This window comes from Syngnathus leptorhynchus, chromosome 2, assembly GCF_054491065.1.
Source record: "Syngnathus leptorhynchus isolate UIUO chromosome 2, UIUO_Slep, whole genome shotgun sequence".
NCBI classification, from domain to species: domain Eukaryota; kingdom Metazoa; phylum Chordata; class Actinopteri; order Syngnathiformes; family Syngnathidae; genus Syngnathus; species Syngnathus leptorhynchus.
The window spans coordinates 20,751,114-20,774,484 of record NC_141196.1 but is presented as its reverse complement, the minus strand read 5'-3'; the positions used below and the strand labels follow the sequence as shown (position 1 = coordinate 20,774,484).

The window sequence follows — 23,371 nt, the reverse complement described above, 5'->3', positions numbered from 1 at the left end:
CGAATTTGATTTTCTCCATTTTTTGGACTGGATCGTTTTTTTCAGCAAAAGTTGGCGAGGGAATAGAGATGGGGGAGTGACGATTGGTGTATAATTGACAATGCTTTGAGGTGGAAGGTTTTCTTTAAACCTGATTTTTTGGGGGTAAAAATCTGTGATAACATTTTCCCCGAAATACATGTATTGGCCAATGTTAATCATATAAATATTTGAGAAAAAAATCTGCGACTACTTGTGTGTGCTGAACCGCAGTATATGAGTCCACTGTAACTAGTTAACCCATTCAAATCGAGTAGGGCTGTATGTTGTGCTTTGTGATTTCACACCACTTTTTAGTCGTGGGCAATAAAAGTGTTTGTGCGCACTTAAACAGCTTAGCAAGGAGCACCAACCCTCGCACTACGCTTCCTCCTCCTTTCTCCCCCCTGCGGCCTGACCGAGGTGCTATTGTCTGGCTTCCTGTGGCCGTGGAAGCTTGGCTCTTCTCGCGGGCACGCTTGCACGCGCACGCGCACCAGGGGCGAGCAAGCGACTGCAGACGCCACAAGCAGAAAACACGCACGACTGAAAAGATCCCTTGGAAAAGAAACGCGCCTAGGTGAAAAACAAACCTCACACGGAAGGTCAAAACTCGTCAAATTTTGGAGACTCGGCAAGTGCAACGAGAAGACCCGAAGTATGGAGTTTAAATTGTGACAGCTTACACAGCTACCAGTGAGGAGAGCTGTCACCATCACTTCATCACAGTGAGTCTGCACTCGATTGTGTTTGTACTAGTATGAATGGAAATGTGGTTTATGTTAACACTCCAGATCTCCAGTACTTTGCGTCGCTGCTGGAGCGCGTGATGATCGATTTGCTTCAGTCTTTGAAAAAAAAAAAAAAAAAAAGACCTACTCCAAAACAGATACAATCGACTTAAAAACGTATTTCCCTCCACAATAACTATGAAGAATAGGTTTGTAATTTATTTGCCACTCTTAAGTATTTGTCTGAGGATTTATAGGAATAAAGTCCATCTATAGTATATATCGGTGCTATCTAAATTGAAGCTGGGAATCCCAACATCTTAATAAAATTATTGTTAAAGTTGCAGCTGTTTCATTTATTCATCATTCATTTGCTTTGCACTGATATGTAAGTTGGAGATGAATAAGTGTGGATGGTTCTTTGTTTATATGTGACTTGCGATTTACTAAGGTGTACTCAGCCTCAATTGGGATAGGCTGCAGTTCACCTGCGACCCCAATGAGGACAAGCAAGTTAGCAAATGGCTGGAAGAGACTGCTTGCCAATCCATCACACTATCTCATAACAACCCCCGGACTTCATGCAAGTATTCTCCCACAATGGACATGCTCTAAATACTATATATATCAGGCAACTTAAATGCTGGAGTGGAACAGGCAGCAATCTTTAATCAGTTCCACTGGGGGGGGGGTGGCGGCACACACTTCTTTACTAGATCTTTGACAAGAAAAAATGACATTTTAGATATGGACAAATTACATGGAAAAATATGTGCTCTTAAATTATTTATTTCCTTTTCCATGTATAAAAGTGGATCCACTGTCCTAACCCAACAACAAACGGTTTGAAGCAGACATAAAATAAGATATTCCTTTATACGCGTCCACATGGGGAAATTACGGAAAAATTGACAGGTTTTTTTTCCTGCTCTCCAAAGGGCTCTCTTGCAGGAAAGTTACAATTCTTGCTGAACAAGAAACCAACATTAAATGCAATAAAAAAAAAAATTCTCACAAAAATCATATATCGTATTGGCCCGAATATAAGACGGTGTATTTGAGATAAGAGTGAAAAAAAGTGGGGGTCTTACAATCGGGGTCTAGATATTATACTTATTATACTTATATATTATATATATACTTATTGCGATGTTCTTCCTTATTCAAATTTGTTTGTTAGACTTCACTTTGATGGTTAATGCAGTTATTGCAATTTTGTTGTTTTATCACAGTAGATTGGTTATTTACTTTTCAAAAAACAGGAGCCATTCATTTACAAATGTGATTGCACTTTAGTTGACATATTTAAATGTTCAGATATTAAGATGTGATAGGCAGTTTTTGCATGATTTGAATGAGGCAAAATAACATGCTTTTTCTCTCAAATATATTGTTATAATCATTTGTTTCAGATTTCGTCTTATAATCAAGGTCGTCTTATATTTGGGCCAATACGGTATATATATATATATATATATATATATATATATATATATATATATATATATATATATATATATATATATATATATATATATATATATATATATATATATATATATATATATATATATATATATGTCAAATCGTAAAATATGATTTACGCCCTTTATGAACAAGGTGATCATAGGTTGGGCTATGAATTTTATATACAATGCCACTTTTTTTCCATCATGGTCTTGCCTTGACAAAAAAAATGAAGCATTCTGAACCATTGTTTTGGTGTAAAATAAAAAAAAAATAAAAAATAAAAAAATAAATCTCTCCGAATGAGGCACTTTAGACTAAAGTTTTGGGACACAAAGCAATATTTGATTGAATTTTCAATCCTCGTCGTCGTGTATGTCCTAATGATTCCATTCTTTAGAAAATGACATGATTTTCCTGAGTTTGCTTAGCAAGCTCTCCAGGCTGTTGGTAAAATCAGTAGCGTTAATTTAACAAATCTCGAGCAATTTCAGCCCTCCTATATTGAAACCTCATGATTGTTATTTTTTTTTAACACTGCTGTCACATCATCATGAGACAAACAAAAAGACGCTTCAATTTGGACTGGAATTTTCTATATCTCACAGGTTACTTAATACTCAAAACACACACACTAGGAATACTACAAGAATACGCCGCAATGACTGGTGCTTCCCAAATACCTGCCCATCAGTCCTCTATTGGCATTAATCACTGGTTAGCTCGTACAGTATGTCCATAACTTTTTTAATTGTGTTAATGTTAATTTTGTGAGGAAGATTTATGGTTAACAATACACATTGAAAGCACACGTTTGTTGTGGTGTATTTATTCTTTATGTTGTCTCTAGCCTAGTAGTTTAAAAGTTAAAAAAATGTTTGGTGAGGTACTCGGCTATAATTACAAAAGAAAACATCAACCCTAACAATAAAATCGCCAGCAGGAAAAGTAGTAAATCTCTTACTATATTACTACTAGCAGTCTTTGAAATTCGCCTATCTGTTCTTCTAAATTCATTTTAAACAGTGCTCTGCTCTACAGTAGTCTAACTTTTTTGTGGCGTTCAATTCATTTGAGCTTTAATTTTTTTTTTGAACATGTATCAACTACAAAGTGATATATATTACCGTCTGACTGAAGTTTGAGTCCTGGATTCCCCCGATTGAATTGGATATGCTCTTTTAAAACAATACAGTTGAACAAATTGAATAAAACAAGCCTTTAATTATCTCATGATCAAGAAATTAACGTTACAGAAGTGAGTGGATGGCAGCAAAACACCAAACTAAGAATGGAAAGAGAAAAAGCAATGTACCATAATTTCTGGTCTATAAGTCTACTTTTTGCACAAGCTTTGAAGTCTGCGTTTTATAGTTTGTTGGGGCTTATGGATCTTTCGTAATTTTTATGATACTGTAAAACGGGTGGGCAACCAGTCAGAGACTGAGACACATTTTTTTTACTGTGTTACCGCAAAGAGCCACCTCATACACATGAGCACACATGAACTACCAAAAAAATATATACAAAAAACCCACAAATGTTGATATGAACGTAAAGGAGCCACATGCAGCTCGCGAGCCACGGGTTGGCCACCCCTGCTGTAAAAGGATTTGTTTTGGTAATACATGTAATAGAAATGAGGACATTTCATTTAAAACACTTGTGTCTTATAGTCCAGTGCGGTTTATATATAAACAAAACTGAATTTTCCTCTAATTTTAGCTGGTGCTGTTTATATCGAGGAGGAGTTTATAATCCCAAAATTACGGTAAAAGGTTGGGGAATATGATGTACTGTAAATAGTGGCCGTTTAGTGGCAGCTATAGATCACAGTGATAACTGTTGCAAAGTCGTTGTTCCCCAAGAAGACATTCTTGAATTAATCATGTGCCAGTTCAAGCCAGCCATGAGAGTGAGAGAAGGCAACAGCTGGATGTACAAGCTGAACTCAAGCTCTAGAGATCAGCAGATCCCAGAGGCCTCTTTCTGTCACCATTACCGTCCAAGGGTCTCTGCTTGCAAGTGCAGCTGTTCGTGACCCTGTGCATGAAACCAAACACACATGGAGCCTGTAATCTTTTGGCCAACATAAGCCACAGCATGCTGAGCTATCCATCTGTAGCTCTCTCATGCGTAGCGATCATCAAACCACCGCTGCCACGGTTCCTTGGCGTGTGTTTGAGGACTGGTACATGTTAGTGTTTGCCTGCTTAGGTTGTGTTTGGTTCAGATGGGTACAGAGTAGGCATTGTGAACATCAACTTTCTGAAAGGCGTGTCAAAATGCCGTAAAGATGGACACTGCCAATGAAGTCCGCAAGCTCTGTGTTTTCTTTGGGGCGTCTGTTCAGTGAGTCACATCCAAACTCACTTGAGTTTTCTACACGCAATAGATAGGCCTCGATTCTGTCTCCTACTTAGTCGTCTAAAATTGGTTTTTATTTAATAGATCTGGACTTAGAGATATCTGCAGATATTGGATGAATGCAAAACAGCGCCTCCTTGAAAGCAGGAGAATGAAGCAGATTTACAGTATCGTGTCTTAAAGCCTGGTCTGATTGCCCACAACTTTCAGATTATAGTCAAGTGTTGGTTTCTTATTTGTGCTTCCACTAGAAAACACCAAAGGAGCTGTGATGATTTGTTGAGAAAGTGGCATTTCCTTTCTAAAGCCCAAAGAGATTGTGTTAGATAATCATAATAATAATAAGAAATTATATTTATAGTGCACTTTACATTTAAAACAAAAAATTCAGTGAGTATAAATCTTCTATTTTGGGTTGAACTGAGTCACTAAATGATGATGATAGCATCAACTGTTCATTCTGAGGTTTTGTGTTGTTAGGGCAGAAGCAGCATCATGGTTTGTACGGTTTAGCTGGTGGGGAGGTTAGTGTGGATTTGATTTTTTTGATTTGACTTTATTAATTCATGCTTGCAGTGGAGCCAAAAAAATGCCCCACTGAGAAAACAGCAGTACTTTACAATAACAACAAGAAATTTAAATATTAAATATTATATACTACTAGTTATTGAAGGGTTAGGGAATAAGGATGGACATCCGGACATACCAGCGAGCACAGGTAGAATTTCAATAAGACTGTGTTGAACATGCAAAAAAAACATGTTCACGTAGTTCTGGTTGTAGTCTGAGCTTCTATTGTTTGAATTGAATCAAAACCAGTTGAAGCTCAACTTTAAGCCTCTCTGCGTGTACTTTTATGGTTGTGAGTGGATTTAGATTGAGCAGAGTGTGCACATGAGTGGATGTAGTAGTTTGAGTGTGTTTAACCTTTGGCCTCTCATAGCTGCTTCCCTTCCTCAATTCTGCTTAATATGAATAGCATGTGTTACAAGAAAGCACACGCACAAAGAGAAAGCAGGCACAAAATGTGGCCGGGTAACATTAACTAGCTCGGACGACATCTTCAGGTTTACTTTGTGTCAGATGCTTCTTGGTGACAACTTCTTCTTCTTCTCTCCACAGGAGTACTGAGCATCCTGAGCACCTACATTATTGTGTCCATGATGGCTTGGAGAAAACTTGACTGGGGAATATCCCGCTGACACCTGGACTCCACACATATTATCGCCCTTTCCTCCTTAAGACAATATTGTGGTGCGAGTTTGTTCCTCGGAGCCTTCTCCACCCTCACCATGGCGAGTTTGGTGCTCAATGAGACCGGGATGGAGGACTGCGGCATTGACGACTCCTTCAAGTACAACTTGTATTCGGTGGTCTACAGTGTGGTCTTTGTCTTGGGCCTCATCACCAACTGTGCTGCGCTCTTTGTCTTCTGCTTTCGCATGAAAATGCGCAATGAGACGACCATGTTTATGACTAATTTAGCACTATCTGATTTAGTATTTGTTTTTACGTTGCCATTTAAGGTCTTCTACAATGTTAACCGCCACTGGCCATTTGGAGACGGACTGTGTAAAGTTTCGGGGACAGCCTTCATCACTAACATCTATGGCAGCATGCTCTTCCTCACCTGTATCAGCGTTGACCGCTTTTTGGCAATCGTTTACCCTTTTCACTCCCGCGCCATCCGCACGCGCAAGAACGCCGCAATGGTGTGTGCAGCTGTGTGGCTGACCATTGTGGGAGGAGGGATATCAGTCACCTTCTTCTCTACCATCAACAGCACAAACAGAGCCACAACCTGTTTTGAAGGCTTCTCCAAGAGTACGTGGAGGACCTACCTTTCCAAAATCACCATCTTTATTGAGGTAGAGCTCTCACAGAAAACACATTTTTGCCGTCTTAATGATTGAATACAGTGCGTTGAACTTTTTCGCGCCTAGACAAATTAGCACCTACTTGTAAATTAGAAAGGGAACAAATACAGTTTTCAAAATTTTATGTGCATTTGTATTCAGTCCCCCTGCGTCAAGACTTTGCAGTAGGGCACGACCGATAAGAATTTTTTTAGGCCAATGCTGATATTTGACAGAAAATGAAACCGATTTGAGATTAATCGGTCGATTAATTCTAAGAATACATAACAAATACATTAACCTATATTTTTATCACTTTAAAAACGTACTATGTATAACATTTGACTCTTACAATACTTTGCCCTTCAACATTTGTTTAATTCATAAACAAAGAGAAATTTAGGGACAAAAACCTGCAAAACAAATCTAGACACAAAGGTTTTTGCCCGTTCTTTCCCAAAAAAGCTCAAGCTTAGTCACATTGGATGGGGAGCATCTGGGAACAGAAATTCTTAAGTCTTGCCACAGATGCTTCAATGGAATTTAGGTCTGGACTTTGTCTGGGCCATTCTAACGCATGATCTAAACCAGTTTATTGTCGGGTTGGGCGGTATCCTAAAAATAACCCAATCTGATAAAAACAAAATTTTTGGATAGGACGTATAAATGTGTAGTTGTGTTTTCAACTTTGTTACTATTTAAAAGTAATAGTAGGCTGTAATGTAATTGTTGTAATGTAACTGCATGGAATAATCTTTTATTATTTAGTCATGGCTATATATATTTTAAAGACACCCTGACACTATTGGATGGGGGTGGGGCATCCACAGTGCCTGTGATCACACACAAATTTATTCTGTGAACCATGATGTTCGGATCAATAATAGATTAATATGCATTTTGAGGGGGGATTTTACTAGTTTAGAGGAGGTGTACACTTGAAGGAAGGATCCTAATAAGAACATTTCAGTTGTACCTTCCAATATTTAGCAAATTGGTGGCCTGGACTTTTCTTTGCTTAACTGAGGTTTTGTAGTATGCTGAAACAACGCATGATGATGGTTTGAACTCAACACAAGTTTTGTGACTTGACGGAAACAATTTGGCCCAGATATTATTTGGAAACTGAATTCAATTCCTTTGTGGATGGTCACATTATAAATTTGAGAGGTTCTGTTGTAATGTGACTTTTTTGTTTCAGAGCTGTAGGCGTGTATCATCCACTGTCATATTATATTAATATATTATATTTCAACAACACATCAATGTGGCTGTAAAATGTAAAGAACATAGAGGACAAGGGTGAAGATACATAGATTTTCCCACAGTCTGTAAACCACACACGTTTACTGCAGATTTTTACAGAGTTTTGGTGTAGATCAGGGGTCGGGAACCTTTTTGGCAGACAGAGCCATACATGCCCATTTTTTACAAATAATTTCCTGTGAGAGCCATACCATTTAAAAAAAAAACGATAACCTCGATACAATTAAATGCACGTATTTTAATTATGACCAACGATTTTTTGAATGTACTAATGTATTCTTTTTAATAACGTCACCAAAAGAGCCATAGGTTCCCGACGCCTGGTCTAGATCAAACCCTAATACATATATGACCAGGCTGGAGAGTAGCGTGAAACAAAACCGTGGCCTCTTTCCCAAGAATGGTAATTTTTTAAATATTTTTTTTGGCTTACAGTCCACAATTTTATTTCTGTTTCTAAGTGTACCTCCCAATAACTAAACTACAAATCAAAAAAGCACTCACATGCTTCTTGTCTTTCTAGATTGTGGGATTCCTACTTCCCCTCCTGGCCAACTTGGTTTGTTCCTCTCTGGTCCTAAGAACACTACGTCGTCCAGTGACGGTTGGCCATGGCTGTGACAGCAAGAGACGCGTCTTGAGGATGATTCTGGTCCATCTCGGGATCTTTATCTTCTGCTTCGTACCATATAACTCTATTCTCTTTCTGTATGCTCTGGTGAGGACCCAGGCCTTAGCTAACTGCTCCGTGGAGCGTTTTGCACGAACTTTGTACCCTATCACTCTGTGTCTGGCCAGTCTCAATTGCTGCCTAGACCCTGTGGTCTACTACTTCACTTCTGAGAGTTTTCAAAAAAGTTTGACCTTGGGGAGCAAAGGATCCGGCTCTCGACCCGGGAGTATTCCCCGTAGCGATTCGGAGACACAGGACCCGGAAAACGCTCTCCCAAGAGACACGCACACTTTGACGAGGAATGGGAAAGAGACTAAAGTATCAGAGAGTGAGTTTTGACAAGATGAAAAAAAGATAAACAAGGATAAGGTTTGAGAGAACCTGGATTTCAAAAGTAAAGTATCGACTGTTTGGTCCTGGAAGTGGCAAATGCATAACTCTGCAGATTAGTCCTGCTGTAAATCCTAAACTATGGTCTGGGCTTTGCTGATTAATCCACCACTTTGGAGCAGAGGAATGTACTATGTGTTTATTACAAGTTAACACGAAGAAGACTTGAAACCAGGACAGCAGTTATACTGTAGTCCTTGGGATGACACAATGACACTTGAACCTCAAATAACTCAGACATTAACACACACACACACACACACACACACACACACACACACACACACACACACACACACACACACACACTATGCACTGGATATTCAAATCTGATATTAATGACTTTTATAACTCACTGAGCCCACACCTTGTATTGTTTAAAATCTCGGATATCAGTGTTATGATCCAGTTTAGACATGTTATTATTATACAGCTGATCTGGAGAGAAAAAAAAAAACGTGTCGTGTTAGGTATGGGGTCATTAAATGAAAATAAATGTTTTGAATTGCTCTCATTGCTGCATTTATTATTCCGGTCCCCTGCTTCTTAGTTTGTTAGTTTGGTCCACCCTAGTACAGCATGGTAAGATGTTTGAACTCACATAGCAGTTTGTCCTACTGTGTTTTCAGCATGCAGCCAGTGTGTTCTTGTCGTAGGTGCAAGAGGCGGTTGGGATCCATTTGAGGACTCTGGCCTGCATGTGTGCTGTGTCACAGGCCAAATGCTTATTATGGCCGAAGCAATGGTCCATTGTTCACTTCTGAATGAGGTCTCTCTGTCCTAATCTGGCCTGAGACTGTAGATCTGCTCAAAGTCTCACAGCAATGTGTACACACTCCAAAGTACGGCTAAACAGCGTTGACTAAATAATCACCTAAAAGCACAAGTAATAGGGAACAAAAACGCATGAGTCAGCACATTTTGCAGATTGAGTGCTATTGCTGAAGCAGCATAGGTTGCAACAGGTTATGATAATGATCATACTTACCTTTACTAGGATTTTACACTGAATTGAAGTGGCAAGCTTGCCAGTACACAGAGGTGTTAACCTCCTTGAGAGGGAGTAGTGGTTGTTTTGAATGCTTTATTGACTGGCCAACTGTTGGCATAGTGACAGTTGGCAAGCCAACTTTGATTTTATTTGGAGATACACAGTCTTACAACACGTCACGTGTTTGAACAGATACTGGGGTTTGAAAGTGGTCAATATGTCACTGGCCTGAATCCAGCCAATGTCATACAACACGGACTCCGAACAAAGTGTCCCACCAAAAGAAAATCATCCTCAGGAAAATGATCCAATTCAACTTCATAGTGATAGAAAGCACACAATCACTCCATTAGACAGCAGAGGGTACAATTAACCTGTTGTCTTTTATCAAAAACAATAATAGCTTTGTGTTCAACTAATGAAGCCCAGACTCAATCAGTCCATTTCTGAGTAAATTGAAACAACATTCTTATCATTATTCCATCTCGTATTTTTTTTTGCTATTGTACCACTGATATTTTTTAATGTAAAATAAGTGGCTTGGCTCATTTATGATTGGGGAACTGTAGTTTAGGGTTAGGGTTAGTGTGAGCAGGTTGATAATGATGACATTGCAAAGAGCTACTGTGTTTTGGACAACTGCATCGTATCTGTTTCCCTTTCTATGCTTTTTTGTCATGAAAATCACTAGAGATGACTGGCTTGTTGGTATCCATAGCAGCTTTCATTTCCACTATTTCTATTGCATAATTCCCACCCAGACGACGGGAGCCCAAATTTATTGCTGCTACACTTTGACTCGACCTGCATTGCTGGTGCAATTGCCAGTGAGACTCTTATTTTGTTCGCGAAGGCAGCTGGGATTTGGATATTATCAGAAAACTATATTGGCTTACATGAGGACCTATAGCACCATCTATCCTGTTATCAGATGCCAATTTGCAACTGCAGTGGGGAAGATCCTGAAGACAGTCAGTCAGGTTGATCAAATGCAGAGCTGCAGAGACGCAGTTTTCACAAAGGGGGGGGGGGGAAATCAAAATCAGCTCGTCTTTGGCAAAATGATGCTTGTGACCACACGTTTTGGTGCAATATATGTCTATTAGTTGGTGGCAGAATACTAATATTAAATAACAACTACAGTAACAAACATTTATTGAGAGGCATCATTGCCCCGCCCCTCCTCCAGTTCTTACCCACTGTGCTCTGATGCCAATAGTACTGTGTCAGTTGTATGCAAGTTCCGAGTGGCATGAGCTAACCACTTCCCCTTCTTGTATCACAATAAACTGTATGGCCACGTGACAGGTTTATACAGCTGCAAGAAGATTGGCACCTTGAAATCTTTGCGTGTGAAGCCATAACTACTGCATGGAACACATAGTGGCGTTGGCGGTCATACCTTGGTTTGATTTGCTTCCTTTACACGCATAAAGAGACAAGACAATGCACCAGGTACTGTTGCTGTGTTATTGTTGTATTTTGTTTTCTCTCCATTTCTTTCTTCCAGGTGTTTTACACTACTGCACATTTGAGGTCATGTTTACTGGCCACTGTATAGTGATCACAACTGCTTAGTTATCATTATACTGTGGGACTTTAATAACAATTTATTGTATTATTTCCTATTTGATGTGCAATTGTTGACATACAGACAAAACCGTGATTACTTGTAAGTCAATTCAATCGTTTAAGTGCAATATTAGCCAGGTAGTTTTAAGCAAGCTTGACTTGGAATCTGTATAAAAAGGGTATATGACAGTGGAGCAGTATACATTAAAATAAAGTCACCATCTTTCATCAATTGCAAATCTCCTTGGGTGTAAAGAGGAAGGGAGGTGTCTCAGATTGATGACAGCAGGAAGGGTGACACTGACTTGGTGTTTCCTGCTTTAATGATTGTTATTAAAGCGTATGATTTATCACATTTTATATTCGTGTTCTTGGTATCAAATATACAAGTGATACTACAGCTCACATCCATTATCGTTCCTTGGTGTCTCGTCCCTGTTCCTTAGCGTCTCATCCCGTCCTTGGCGGCCCATGTGGTTGTCCTTTCACCTCGTTCTTCTCCCCGTTCCTTGGTTTGTTTTCGCCAGATTACGCCAGTCCCTGCAGATATGATACTCACACCCTTTCCCCATTGGTTCTCCCCAACATCAGCTCTTTTTTACCAGTTCTGGCGGACTATTATGTTTTGTTACTAATGTTCTTGCTATCCTTGTCATCGTTCATGTCTAAGTTCCTTTTCTCATATTCTATGCAAACTTAATTATTTTGTCTTCCCAGCTTCAAAATGCCGCACGTCATTCATTGTTAATTGTACAAAAACTCAGGCAGTACAAAAACATTAACTACGTAGTTCAAGATAACATCCGGCAGTGGTTATAACATCATTTAGAGCTATTGAGCCATATGTATTGTTTACAAATGTTTAGAAGTTATTCAAATACATTCCCAAAAAATGTCTAATTGGAGAAGTTGTACAAGTGATTTCTTTATTAGAATATATACTTGTGCATTTCAATCAGTGTATGTGTGTGTGTGTGTGTGTGTGTGTGTGTGTGTGTGTGTGTGTGTGTGTGTGTGTGTGTGTGTGTGTGTGTGTGTGTGTGTGTGTGTGTGTGTGTGTGTGTGTGTGTGTGTGTGTGTGTGTGTGAATGTAACCTATTTTCCACAGGATTTAACCTCAGATTAAAGGCAAGAACTGTCAAATTAAGATTTTATTTATTTATGTGACAGTGGAAATGACGCTGAATACATCCCAATCAGGGCACGGGTCCGTAGGAAACACGTCATGTGACCACAACATGACTGAATGGGAAGAGCTCATGGACAAGCTGTACACATATTTCTACCTGTTGCTCTTCATCCCTGGACTGCTGCTAAACACCACGGCTCTGTGGGTCCTCTGCAGACATATTCGGTATACACACAAGCACACGTTCACACACAAAGTACAAGTTGGAAAATACACTTCTCTTGAGTTTGTTATTTGCATGACAGGAAGAAGACCAAGACTGTCATCTTCATGATAAATCTGGCCTTGGCAGATTTGATTCACATCCTCTCTCTGCCCCTAAGGATTTATTATTATTTAACACACGTGTGGCCCTTTGGACACAGTATTTGCCTGCTCTGCTTTTACCTTAAGTATCTCAACATGTATGCAGCCATTGGATTCTTGGTAAGTAGCAACTGTGATGTATGTACTCAGTGTCTACCCGCCCCTCCTTGTTACATAACTGTGACACAAGTAGAGAACGACTTGTTCACAAACACAGTTTTAGAAATAAGCAAATAACTTTTGAGATTAACAGTAATGTCACTCAATTATTAAACGTACTGCTGATAGGCTTTCGAAAGCTTTTTATTTTGTACTCATGAATACTACGCTTTCCTGATTTGCTAATTGATTGATACCTACTACTCTGCAGGGCTGGGGAAAAATGATATAACTTGACTTAAGTCGGCTGCAAAAAAAGGTCAAGGCAGAAGCTCTGCCTTGATATTCTTGACATATTCTTGCATGGCTATGATCCCACACAAACATTTTCTGCTCACATCTAACTGTGAACTGTACTCTCCATGAATGCATCACAGTCTATTAGCACTCTCTACTGGTGTAAATTTGTTACGGCAGCCAAGTTGGGGGCAGGAGGGGGGGGGGGGGGGGGGGTAATCACCGTCACGTTACAATGCGGTATTTATAATCTCCGCTCATAAACGCAAGATTTATCCGAATGATAATTTGTATATTATTAGGTTTTCAAAGAAAGGTTCAAATTCTCTGAATTACGGTCATGCGGAAATACCTACCTTGCGCTGAAGCAGGTTACTTTGTCAGTATAGTCTCCCTTCCAAGCACTCGCACCCGCACGCATCGCATACATATCTGATTTATATCCATATACAAAAGAGATCAACGTGTCACTTTAAAGACGAGCATTTCCCATATTTGAGAGTATTAATATGTAACGCAAAAAAAACAACAACAGTAACATTCATCAATAATCACCACAGCACAAGCTTTACGGGTATGTACAATAGCTGAAATCTGATTGGACAAAAATAATCTCACAACCGACAAGAAGTTGATCAGCTAAATCACACGCTGTGAAAAGTAGACCAAAGACTGTGTCCTCTTAAAAAACTCAAATTGATGTTCCCCTTTAAAGCTGCCTTTTTTTAGTAGTCTCTCTGTGTCTATTTTTTCTCAGGTGTGCATCAGTGTACAGAGGTGCGTCTTCCTGCTTGACCCCTTCTCTACTCGAAGGTGGAGGAGCCGCTATGACGTCGTGATCAGTATATTGGTGTGGGTGCTTGTCGCTGTGGCCTGCTCCCCATTCATCCTCATGCGTGCAAAAAGCAGCAGCACCTCTCCCTCATTTGTGAACATCACCTTCAGTCAGCAGTCCAAAACTTACACAGGGCTCAACGTGACATCTTTGAGCGCCGGCGTCGGTGGATTGGAGAATGTGAATCAGATCGGCTGTTTTAAAGACTTGCCCATACGCCATGTGTCCCTCTCTCTGGCTGTCACCTTAATGGTGTTGGCTGAGGTGTTTGGTTTCATGATTCCTCTGTCTTGCATCAGCTACAGCTCCATCCGCATCAGCCGCTCACTCTATCAGAAAAAGAACGAAGTTTCGAGCAACTCGACTCCTGGTTCCTCGATGTGGAGTCGACTCTGCGTGTTCACCTGCGCTGATAGGAACCATGAGAAGCCGCAAACCAATGGGGAGAAGCGGCGCGCCTTGCAAATGGTGCTGATTTGCTCCTTTGTCTTCTTGCTATGCTTTGCCCCGTACCACATCAACTTTTTGCTTTATCTGATGGTGCAGCAGGATTTAGTGTCTGCGTGTGCCACCAGAGTGGCCGTGCGCCAGTTCCACCCTGTGTCCTTATGCCTCGCCAACCTGAGCTGCTGCCTTAACCCGTTGCTCTACTACTTCCTAACAGCTGAATTCAGGTTGCACCTCAGTAAGCGTACCTCCTCTTTCACTTCCTCTTCGGTCAACTCTCAGAATCCTGTGGTGCACAGATTGTTGAGCGCTGAGAGTAGCTCTTCCAAATGAGAGTAAAACTAAAACATCTTTTGAGGGTTAGCAAATACACAGTACTTTATTCTATATGGATATAGAAAGGATATCGATTCTGTTGAATTGACAAAAAGGGTTCGAAGGGAACTGTTGAAGCTTATAATGGTACACTTTGATTCTTTGAATTCTTTAGCATTAGAATGAGATTATTTTTTAGTAATCAAACAGTATTTGGAGACCGTTTGTGTCTTGGTCAACCTGAGCAGAGATACATGCAGTGGTCATCAAGATCAGGTAGCATGAGATGATGCACTGGTACTGGTTTCGTTACCACCTGAAAAAAACCCCCACAAAAACAATTTATATATATAAATATATATATATATATAATATATATATATATATATATATATATATATATATATATATATATATATATATTATTGGTGTCAGTTAATCGAGTTATTAAGACGATTAATCCAACCCCCTTTTAATGCCATAATTTTCTTTATTCTCGCGATTAAGGCTCATTTTGGCCTAATACAATTTGTACTCCTTTCACTGTTTGTACTGTTGCCGCAGAAAAACACCTATCCAAAAACCAGAAATAAACAGCAGGCAAGCCATAATGGTGACAACTAGTATGGGCTTGTGAAAATACTGGCCTGCATAAATAAAGAATAAGTTTAAAAACTACAACTTTGCTGTGCTGTTTGGAAAGAGGAAGTATGTTTAATTGGAGACTTATAAAAAGTTGTTATACCTCTACCAATTATATTCCTGAGAGCCTCAAATATACTTGATGAGGTTCCAGAAGAGGTGACCTAAAAGAATTGACAGAACCACATTATTGGAGAAACGATATGTAAGATGCTATGAGAATTTCCATTAACGGTGTTATTACCCTTGTCCTTCGAAATTGAGAGAGTCTTTCGGCCCGCACCTGAAAATGTTAGCAAACAAAATTTAGTGAAACCTAATTCCTAGCCAAATTCATCGTCTAAAGTTGTACAATAGTTGACAAGAAATGAAGCTTCAAATTTGGGTATGAACCAGTTGTAGTCATTTTTGACGTGTCTAGATTGATCTGTTGGTTTAAATGGTTTTAAGACGTGGCAAGTCAGTGTACATTCAGCCTAATGTTAAACAGAGTTGTTTTGTTCCTGTCACTGCATTTTAAATGTTAGATTAGAGTACTCACTCATCAGAATTATTGCATTTTAAATGTTAGATTAGAGTACTCGCTCATCAGAATCATTGCGTCCACACGAAAATTATTATTATTATTGCTCATATAAACGATTGTAGTTTCAATTTCTTGTTAATCTAGGGTAAAATATGTTTTTTGGGACATTTTGTCAGCAGCTGATCCTTCATTAATTCTGCTTACGAGTTGGTTGCAGAATATACACAAATTCAGGTACAAAGTTATTGATGAATCATCCATTACACGTGTACACACATTTTGCGTACAATGTGCGCATTAATAAATGAGGACCGATGTGCGTTGGGTTAACTTGGGTTAATGTATTAGAGGCACATACCGATCTGTCAAGGAGCATTCCAAAGACCAAAACAAAGATAGCCTATGAAAGCAGAGGAGAGAAGATTTGGAAGAAAATCAGAGATTCATTCACAGGTTAGACGAGTCCAGTGCCACATAAAAAATTACAAACTGACTCACGTGCGTTGTTATAAATACTATATATAGATATACTGATACTCTACTGAATAGCATATAGAAATTGTATCAAAATCCCACCTGCAGAGAATTGAAGAAGGTGAAGGCAACGTGGATTCCAAAATTGCTTGGGTCCATTAGGGTTCCCACTCCAAGGCTCCAAGTTACTCCAAGGAATGGTGTGAGGGTGGCCAAGGTCAGAGCAACTAACTGTTAATGTTACGTCAGGCCCGTTCTCAGCTCTCCATTTGTGTTTATGTCACGTTAGCATACCGTATCGTTTAGCCTGTTGTTGCTCGTTCATGTCTGTTCTTGGTGCTGGATTTTGTCAAATAAATTTCCCCCAAAATGCGACTGATACTCTGGTGCGACTTATATATGTTTTTTCATTTTTTTTCATTTTATTGTGCATTTTATTTCTGATGCAACGTATATTCCTGGACGACTTTTAGTAAAAAAAATACGGTAATAGTATTCCACTGGGGGATCTTTTCGTCCAATATTGTTTGGATTGGCCTGAAAATGAGAAAGTTAAATTTTTCAATTTATTCACTGAAATGAATGTTCAAACTAATAAAAACATCTTTGTACTTAGCAATGTAGTAGTTGTTTTATGTTTGTCTCTATTCAAATGTCTTGCAGGGACTTTCCATATTTTTGTCAGGCTGTTTTGTGGAGCAGAAGGTTGCTGTATTTCGTTAATATAGGCAGTAAATCACTAGAATTAGTTCACAAAACTGACCTAATCGTGTGTGTGTGTGTGTGTGTGTGTGTGTGTGTGTGTGTGTGTGTGTGTGTGTGTGTGTGTGTGTGTGTGTGTGTGTGTGTGTGTGTGTGTGTGTGTGTGTGTGTGTCTGTGTGTGTGCATGCGTGCATGTGTGTTAGGCATTCGCCCCTCACCGGTTTAATACTCTACCATGGTTTTAAAAAGTTAAGGTTTCAATTATGCTCAAACTGTTCAGTGGTATCTAAAAATCATCTAAAATCATCTAAAATTTTTATGAAATTTTGAATTGATCAATTGAAAAATTGATCATCTAAAAATGATCTATAAAGTTAATGGATTTTTTTGTGGGGGCCATAGATATTTTGACACTGCTCAGACCACTTTTATATGATTTTAAACAAATAAGTCATTTATGGTGGTTAAAATATTTGAAACTGTTCTTGCTCAGTTGCTGGGATCACTGCACACTGCAAGCATAATGATGTTCAATAATATCTTATCTTATCTTTTAATGCTGCTCTTAACATGAATCTCATTTCATTTTCCAGGTAGCCATAATACTGTGTGCAGGCAGTATATGTACGAGATTGTTTTGTCCGATGAATCTAAATCTTACTTCCTGTCAAGTTGGTGACAGTTGGCAGCAGCTGTTCAAAATCATAAACCACTGCTTTTTTTTTTAAACATACAGCCTTTCAGTACTCTCAATCTGATACAAGGTGGGGCAAATTGTCCATGTATTTCTGACTTCACCAGAAATGGCTTCCTCTGCAACTTAAATTTCAGCAGTTATATAGTAGTTAGATGATTTCTATTTAAAAAAAAAAAAAAGACATGTAAAAGAACAAATGTGCAATTGTGACCAGAATATGTCAGTTCACTTTCAATTTCCATTTCCCCAGGTTTTACAATTGAAAATATACTGTATTTTGAAAAATGTGCCCTTGAACAGACAATGCGTTCTAAATATTTGTAAACCACATCCCCCTCACTCACAGGAAGCTCTGTGTGGGCCAAAAGCCTCTGAGGGGACAAACTAAGACAGAGACACATAAAGAGAACATTGTTCGACCTTACCAACAGGAAATAGTGATACCAGAACAAACTTAAGGTTCGGAACAAAGTACCAAAATAGACTCAAACGTCGAAAGTGAATTACAGCATGAAGAAAGTAGGGGACGACTGATGATTTGACCTGTTTCCTCTCTTTGTGATGTAACGTACGGCTTCAAGATATAAGACAAAGGTGAGTTATTGTAATTGGTTTAATATGAAGACGACTGATAGGCTCCAGCATGTCCGCGACCCCCGTGGGGATAAAGCGGTACAGAAAATGGATGGATGGATGGATGGATGGATGGATGGATGGATGGATGGATGGATGGATGGATGGATGGATGGATGGATGGATGGATGGATGGATGAAGATGACTACTGAAGAAAAAGTGTAACAGCTGCAAGGATGCCAGGCGTATGACGCAATCCGTCATAGGGAATGCTTTGTTATTCCAATGTGAGGAATGTGAGTTATGTGGAATGGTTGTGCATGTGTGTGCGTGTGTGCGTGAGTGAGTGAGTGAGTGAGTGAGTGAGTGAGTGAGTGAGTGAGTGAGTGAGTGAGTGAGTGAGTGAGTGAGTGAGTGAGTGAGTGAGTGAGTGAGTGAGTGAGTGAGTGAGTGAGTGAGTGAGTGAGTGAGTGAGTGTCTCTACTTGACTCTACGTGACTGACACTTTAGGATAGATGGGTACCGTGTACTTTTATTTTACCGACAGAAAAATGATTCACCGACAGAAAATTGATTGACTAATTGACAGAAGACCTACAGCATCGAACCTAAAGCAAAAGCAGAAGGTGAGGGCCCCGTGGGAAAAAGTTAATCTCTTAATGGAGAATATGTAAATCAACTTTTCCTTGCAAGAAGTTTGTATGCAAAGTAAAGCATTTGTAAATAGTGACAATTGGGCATATTAACTGAGTTACCAAAAAATGAACCAATATAAAAAAACAATACGGCCATTTCTGCTTTGAAATCACAGGAAAAAAATGTAAAGTTACTAATACAAAGAAATAAATAGAACATTTCCATGTCTTCTGCTTAAATGTGGTTTGTGTTTTGCTTGAAACCACGTTCTTTTTTTCCGAAGAGCATCACTGTGGGAATTTCCACATATTCAAATAGCTTGTGCAGGTGCTGTGACATTTAGGTTGGTGTAAAATACTCCAGTTAGAATGTGAAACAGACAAAGAGAAAGGAGGAAAGAAGGACAAAAAGGGAGAAAAGAGACATCGCAGCAGGGAGCCAGCCGCTCACGGCAGCACCATATAAAAAAAAAAAAAAACGGACTCTCTAAATATAGCTGTTTGTTTATGAACAAATAACAGAAAATATTCCAATAGGAAATGCAACATGTTCAAGTGTCCTTGGAGTCTTTACCAAGTTACAAAGTACCAACGATCAACTCAAGTGCCTCTGAGCAGGTCTAGCTTGTAGTTTGTATCTTTTTGTGACCCCAGTCCGAGGGCCGACCTTATGTGCAGGTTTTTGATGCAAAGTCTTACTCATAACAGGCTAGTCAGTCAACCACACATCTGAATATGTTTGCCTACTGTACTAGTTTCACGAATGCTTTGAACTGAGATGTTTTTCACAGGCATGCGTGTAGACATGTAACTTGTGCAGCATCAACGTCCCTGTGGCTTTGTACATGTTGTAAATAACCACCGCAGGTTCTGTTATTTGATATGTAGGTGTGAATGCGCCTGCCTGTGTGTTTTCTGTGAACAAGTAAGTTTCGCTTTCTCATCAACAGGTTGTCTTCGGTGCAACGCGACTATTAGAGGCTGACAGACTGACGCATTCAGCAAGCTTTAAAGCTATTATATGTACGGTAAGTACTTGAAGAGACAAATACAAATGCTGATGTACATGTTTTGCTTCAACAATGTGGGAAGTAGAAATGGCGCGATCATAGTTAAACCCAAGTGAAGCGGATTCAATTTTCTCTTACCTATCGGGACTGCCTTGCGTTGCATTTGGAACTCTGACATTTAGTTAAAATAAGAAATGTGTTTTTGTTTTTTGTCTGGGGTACTTCTGAAGACCTGATGGCTACAAGTATGAGCTCACCCTGACCATGGCAGCCATGGACACCCGCCATCAGTGGACAATGGCCTCATACCTGATACAAGCTCAGAACCGATCCACAGTGCAAACGTGTCTGGTATAGAAAAGAAAAAAAAAAAAAAATGAATGGCAGTTGCCAAAACTCAGGGGAGTTGCGGATGTACCAGCACCATCTTTATGCAGTGGTGTATAGTGTCATCCTTGTGCCGGGGTTGCTCGGGAACATCCTGGCATTATGGGTGTTCAGGCTCTACATCCGAGAAACTAAAAAGGCGGTGGTGTTCATGATGAATCTGGCTGTGGCTGACCTGATGCAGGTAAAGTCCTTTTAATTGTTCCTCTATGTTTGAGCCCGTGTAATTAATTATAATTACAAACAATAACACCTTTTAGAGCTTCACCCATCAATCGTCTACCCATTTTCTACCTCTTGGGATATGAGACATGATAATTCTAATATCTGCTACCTCTTTTGTCAGGTTCTTTCCCTGCCTCTGAGGATCTACTATTACCTAAACAACAACTGGCCATTTGGTCATACGGTCTGTATGATCTGTTTCTATCTGAAGTACGTCAACATGTACGCTTCCATTTACTTTCTGGTGTGTGTGAGCGTGCGCCGCTGCGAACTCATTATGCGGCCGCTAAGGTACAACACATCCAGGCGAAAGGTGGACCTGGTCGTTTGCATCCTGGGGTGGCTCTTGGTTTGCCTGGGCTGTCTGGCCTTCCCTCTGCTGAGAAACCCGGACTCTGATGATGGCTTTGTGACCTCGGGCATGGTGTGTTTCTCAGAGCTGCCCATGCATATGGTCAGCACCTCAGCAGCCTGGGTTATCTTGATCATAGGCGAACTTCTCGGTTTCATCATCCCTTTCACCGTGGTCCTCGTCTGCACCTGCCTGACCGCAGTGAGCCTTCGGATGAGGACTGCCGGGACCATCCCTGACCAGGGTGAGAAGCGGAGAGCTTTGAGGATGGTGCTAAGCTGCACCATTGTCTTCTTAGTGTGCTTTGCGCCTTATCACATTACTATGCCCTTGGACTTCTTGGCAAAGGCCAACTCATTGAGCAGTTGCACCCTGAAGGACCTGATCCTGATATGTCACCCTGTCACACTTTGCTTGGCTAGCCTAAACTGCTGCCTGGATCCCATTATGTATTACTTCACAACAAAGGAATTCTGGAGGCGACTGAGCAAGCCAGATATACCAGAGCGAGGGATTTTAAACAGGTGAATGTTCCAAGTGGAAGACTTGGTGTTAATGACTTTTTCTGAAGGACCAGTAACTGAAACCACTAATCATCATGATGTTTGCACTTTGAGAAGAAAAGAGAACTGTAAATTACATACCAAGTGCGTATTTTGACACTATGGTCATTTTATGCATATTTTCAAATTCCGTGCTGTAGAAGCTTGACTGCTTACTTAATACAAGCATATCAAGTGACGTGTATTTGTGTTATGAGGGATGGTGAGGCCTCAGCAGATCAATATCAGTGTGCATAATTATTAGGCAGCTTGTTTTCCTCTAGCAAAAAGGGGCAAAAAATGACATTTAAGTGACTCAGAAGCTGTAAAAGGTTTTTCAGAGGGATGCAGTACTCTTGAAATTGCTAAGATACTGGGGTATGACCATAGAACCATCAAATTTTTCATTGCAAATAGTCAACAATGTTGCAAGAAACGTGTTAAGAAAAAAAAAAAGATGCAAATTAACTGCCAAAGAGTCAATAAGACTGAAATGTGAAGCTATCCAGGAACCTATTATCCTTCAGTGTGTTGGAATATATTTCTAATTTAACATGAACTCGAGTTACTAATCTGACTCCAATTTGTGACTTTACCCAACTGCCACTCATCCAACAATATGCGCGCTCGTTCTGCAATAGAAAGGTATCAGGAAGCCGGCATTTTCACACACGAGTGGATTTATTCCTAACACACAAATCTAATACATCACCTGGGTCTCGGGTCCCTCTCAATACACCTCTGTACGCCTCTGTTGCCACCAGCAGACGTACTCTACATCCGAGTTGCCCAGCCATTAGTTATACTACACAATATGCAACTGGCACATCAGCAAAGGCATTCTATCATTATTCTATTGGCTATGTGTAAACTGCAGTTAACTTTAGCTTGCTCTCATTGGTCTTTCTTCTCCTGCCGAATAACTTGCTCGCTCCTCCTGGTTGTAGTTTTCCATATAGGGTCACCAATTGTTGTTATCGATCAGATGGCCCTGTGGGTCGTCCTTGTTGCTGCTCCTGGATGATCTTTTTGTTCTGGAACGCAGACGTCCTCGCACCAACCACATATTTTGTTTTGTTCCCACTGTCACACACTCAGCAGTTTCATACTCTCATGCACAAGATGTCTAATGAACTATTTCAAGATCAAATTCTTATATTCCTTCATTCCCTCTCATGACCTCAGACCACTGAGGTCATCACTCGAATACCTTGTTTTCTTGTTAAACACAAGCTAAAAATCACTAGCCGTAAGCTAAAAATCAGCAAACAATTTAATTCTAGTAGACAATCAGGAGAAAATTTCATACCCTCCCATGGCCCCAGGTCCCTGAGGCCACCTTCACATACTCACATCCCGGAGGGCCACAGCTTTCTCCGCCTCCTGGGGGTCCTTCTGAGGGATCATCATGTACTGGCCACCCGGAGGGAGTGGCCCCAACGTGCGTTCAATTGTCTTAACAGTTAATGATCTGATACATGGAATACAGCAACATCCGCATAACACCATAATAGCAGCAAACACAGCGATAGAAATCAGTACTGATGCAATCAAGCTTTTATATTTGCCAAAGACGTTTAACCAGTCAGAGTACCAACTGGTGTTCACACCTGAGTGCTCCTTCATTTTGTTACTTAGCGTGCGCAGACCCTCCAATGCCTTAGTGAGCCGACCGTCAGGAGACGTATTGTTGGGAATCAGAGTACAGCACTGATCCCCAAAAATACCACAGACTCCTCCTCTTTCCGCTAACACCATATCTAAACCTATTCTATTTTGGAATGC

General features: G+C 40.0%; 3 protein-coding genes across 7 annotated transcripts; all 3 read left to right on the top strand.

The window, feature by feature from the left end:
* Positions 1 to 547: 547 nt before the first annotated feature.
* lpar4 (lysophosphatidic acid receptor 4) lies at positions 548 to 9,551 on the top strand. Its single transcript, XM_085906372.1, has 3 exons — positions 548 to 746; positions 5,706 to 6,451; positions 8,229 to 9,551. The coding sequence occupies exons 2-3, from the start codon at positions 5,876 to 5,878 to the stop codon at positions 8,715 to 8,717; spliced, it is 1,065 nt and encodes a 354-aa protein (XP_085762498.1). The 5' UTR covers positions 548 to 746; positions 5,706 to 5,875; the 3' UTR covers positions 8,718 to 9,551.
* A 1,516-nt stretch (positions 9,552 to 11,067) lies between these two features.
* p2ry10 (P2Y receptor family member 10) lies at positions 11,068 to 15,140 on the top strand. Of its 3 annotated transcripts, none has more exons than XM_085905525.1 (4): positions 11,068 to 11,214; positions 12,502 to 12,685; positions 12,766 to 12,946; positions 13,980 to 15,140. In XM_085905525.1, the coding sequence occupies exons 2-4, from the start codon at positions 12,507 to 12,509 to the stop codon at positions 14,835 to 14,837; spliced, it is 1,218 nt and encodes a 405-aa protein (XP_085761651.1). In that variant the 5' UTR covers positions 11,068 to 11,214; positions 12,502 to 12,506; the 3' UTR covers positions 14,838 to 15,140. The 3 variants fall into 3 exon arrangements, with proteins under 3 accessions (XP_085761651.1, XP_085761654.1, XP_085761652.1); XM_085905528.1 differs by having other exon boundaries at positions 11,137 to 11,214; positions 12,532 to 12,685; XM_085905526.1 differs by lacking the exon at positions 11,068 to 11,214 and having other exon boundaries at positions 11,367 to 12,685.
* Positions 15,141 to 18,272: 3,132 nt separating this feature from the next.
* gpr174 (G protein-coupled receptor 174) lies at positions 18,273 to 23,371 on the top strand. Of its 3 annotated transcripts, XM_085938890.1 has the most exons (5): positions 18,273 to 18,455; positions 20,021 to 20,098; positions 20,311 to 20,651; positions 20,814 to 20,902; positions 20,984 to 23,371. In XM_085938890.1, the coding sequence occupies exons 3-5, from the start codon at positions 20,457 to 20,459 to the stop codon at positions 21,570 to 21,572; spliced, it is 873 nt and encodes a 290-aa protein (XP_085795016.1). In that variant the 5' UTR covers positions 18,273 to 18,455; positions 20,021 to 20,098; positions 20,311 to 20,456; the 3' UTR covers positions 21,573 to 23,371. The 3 variants fall into 3 exon arrangements, with proteins under 3 accessions (XP_085795016.1, XP_085794997.1, XP_085795007.1); XM_085938871.1 differs by having other exon boundaries at positions 20,814 to 23,371; XM_085938881.1 differs by lacking the exon at positions 18,273 to 18,455 and adding an exon at positions 18,764 to 19,061 and having other exon boundaries at positions 20,814 to 23,371.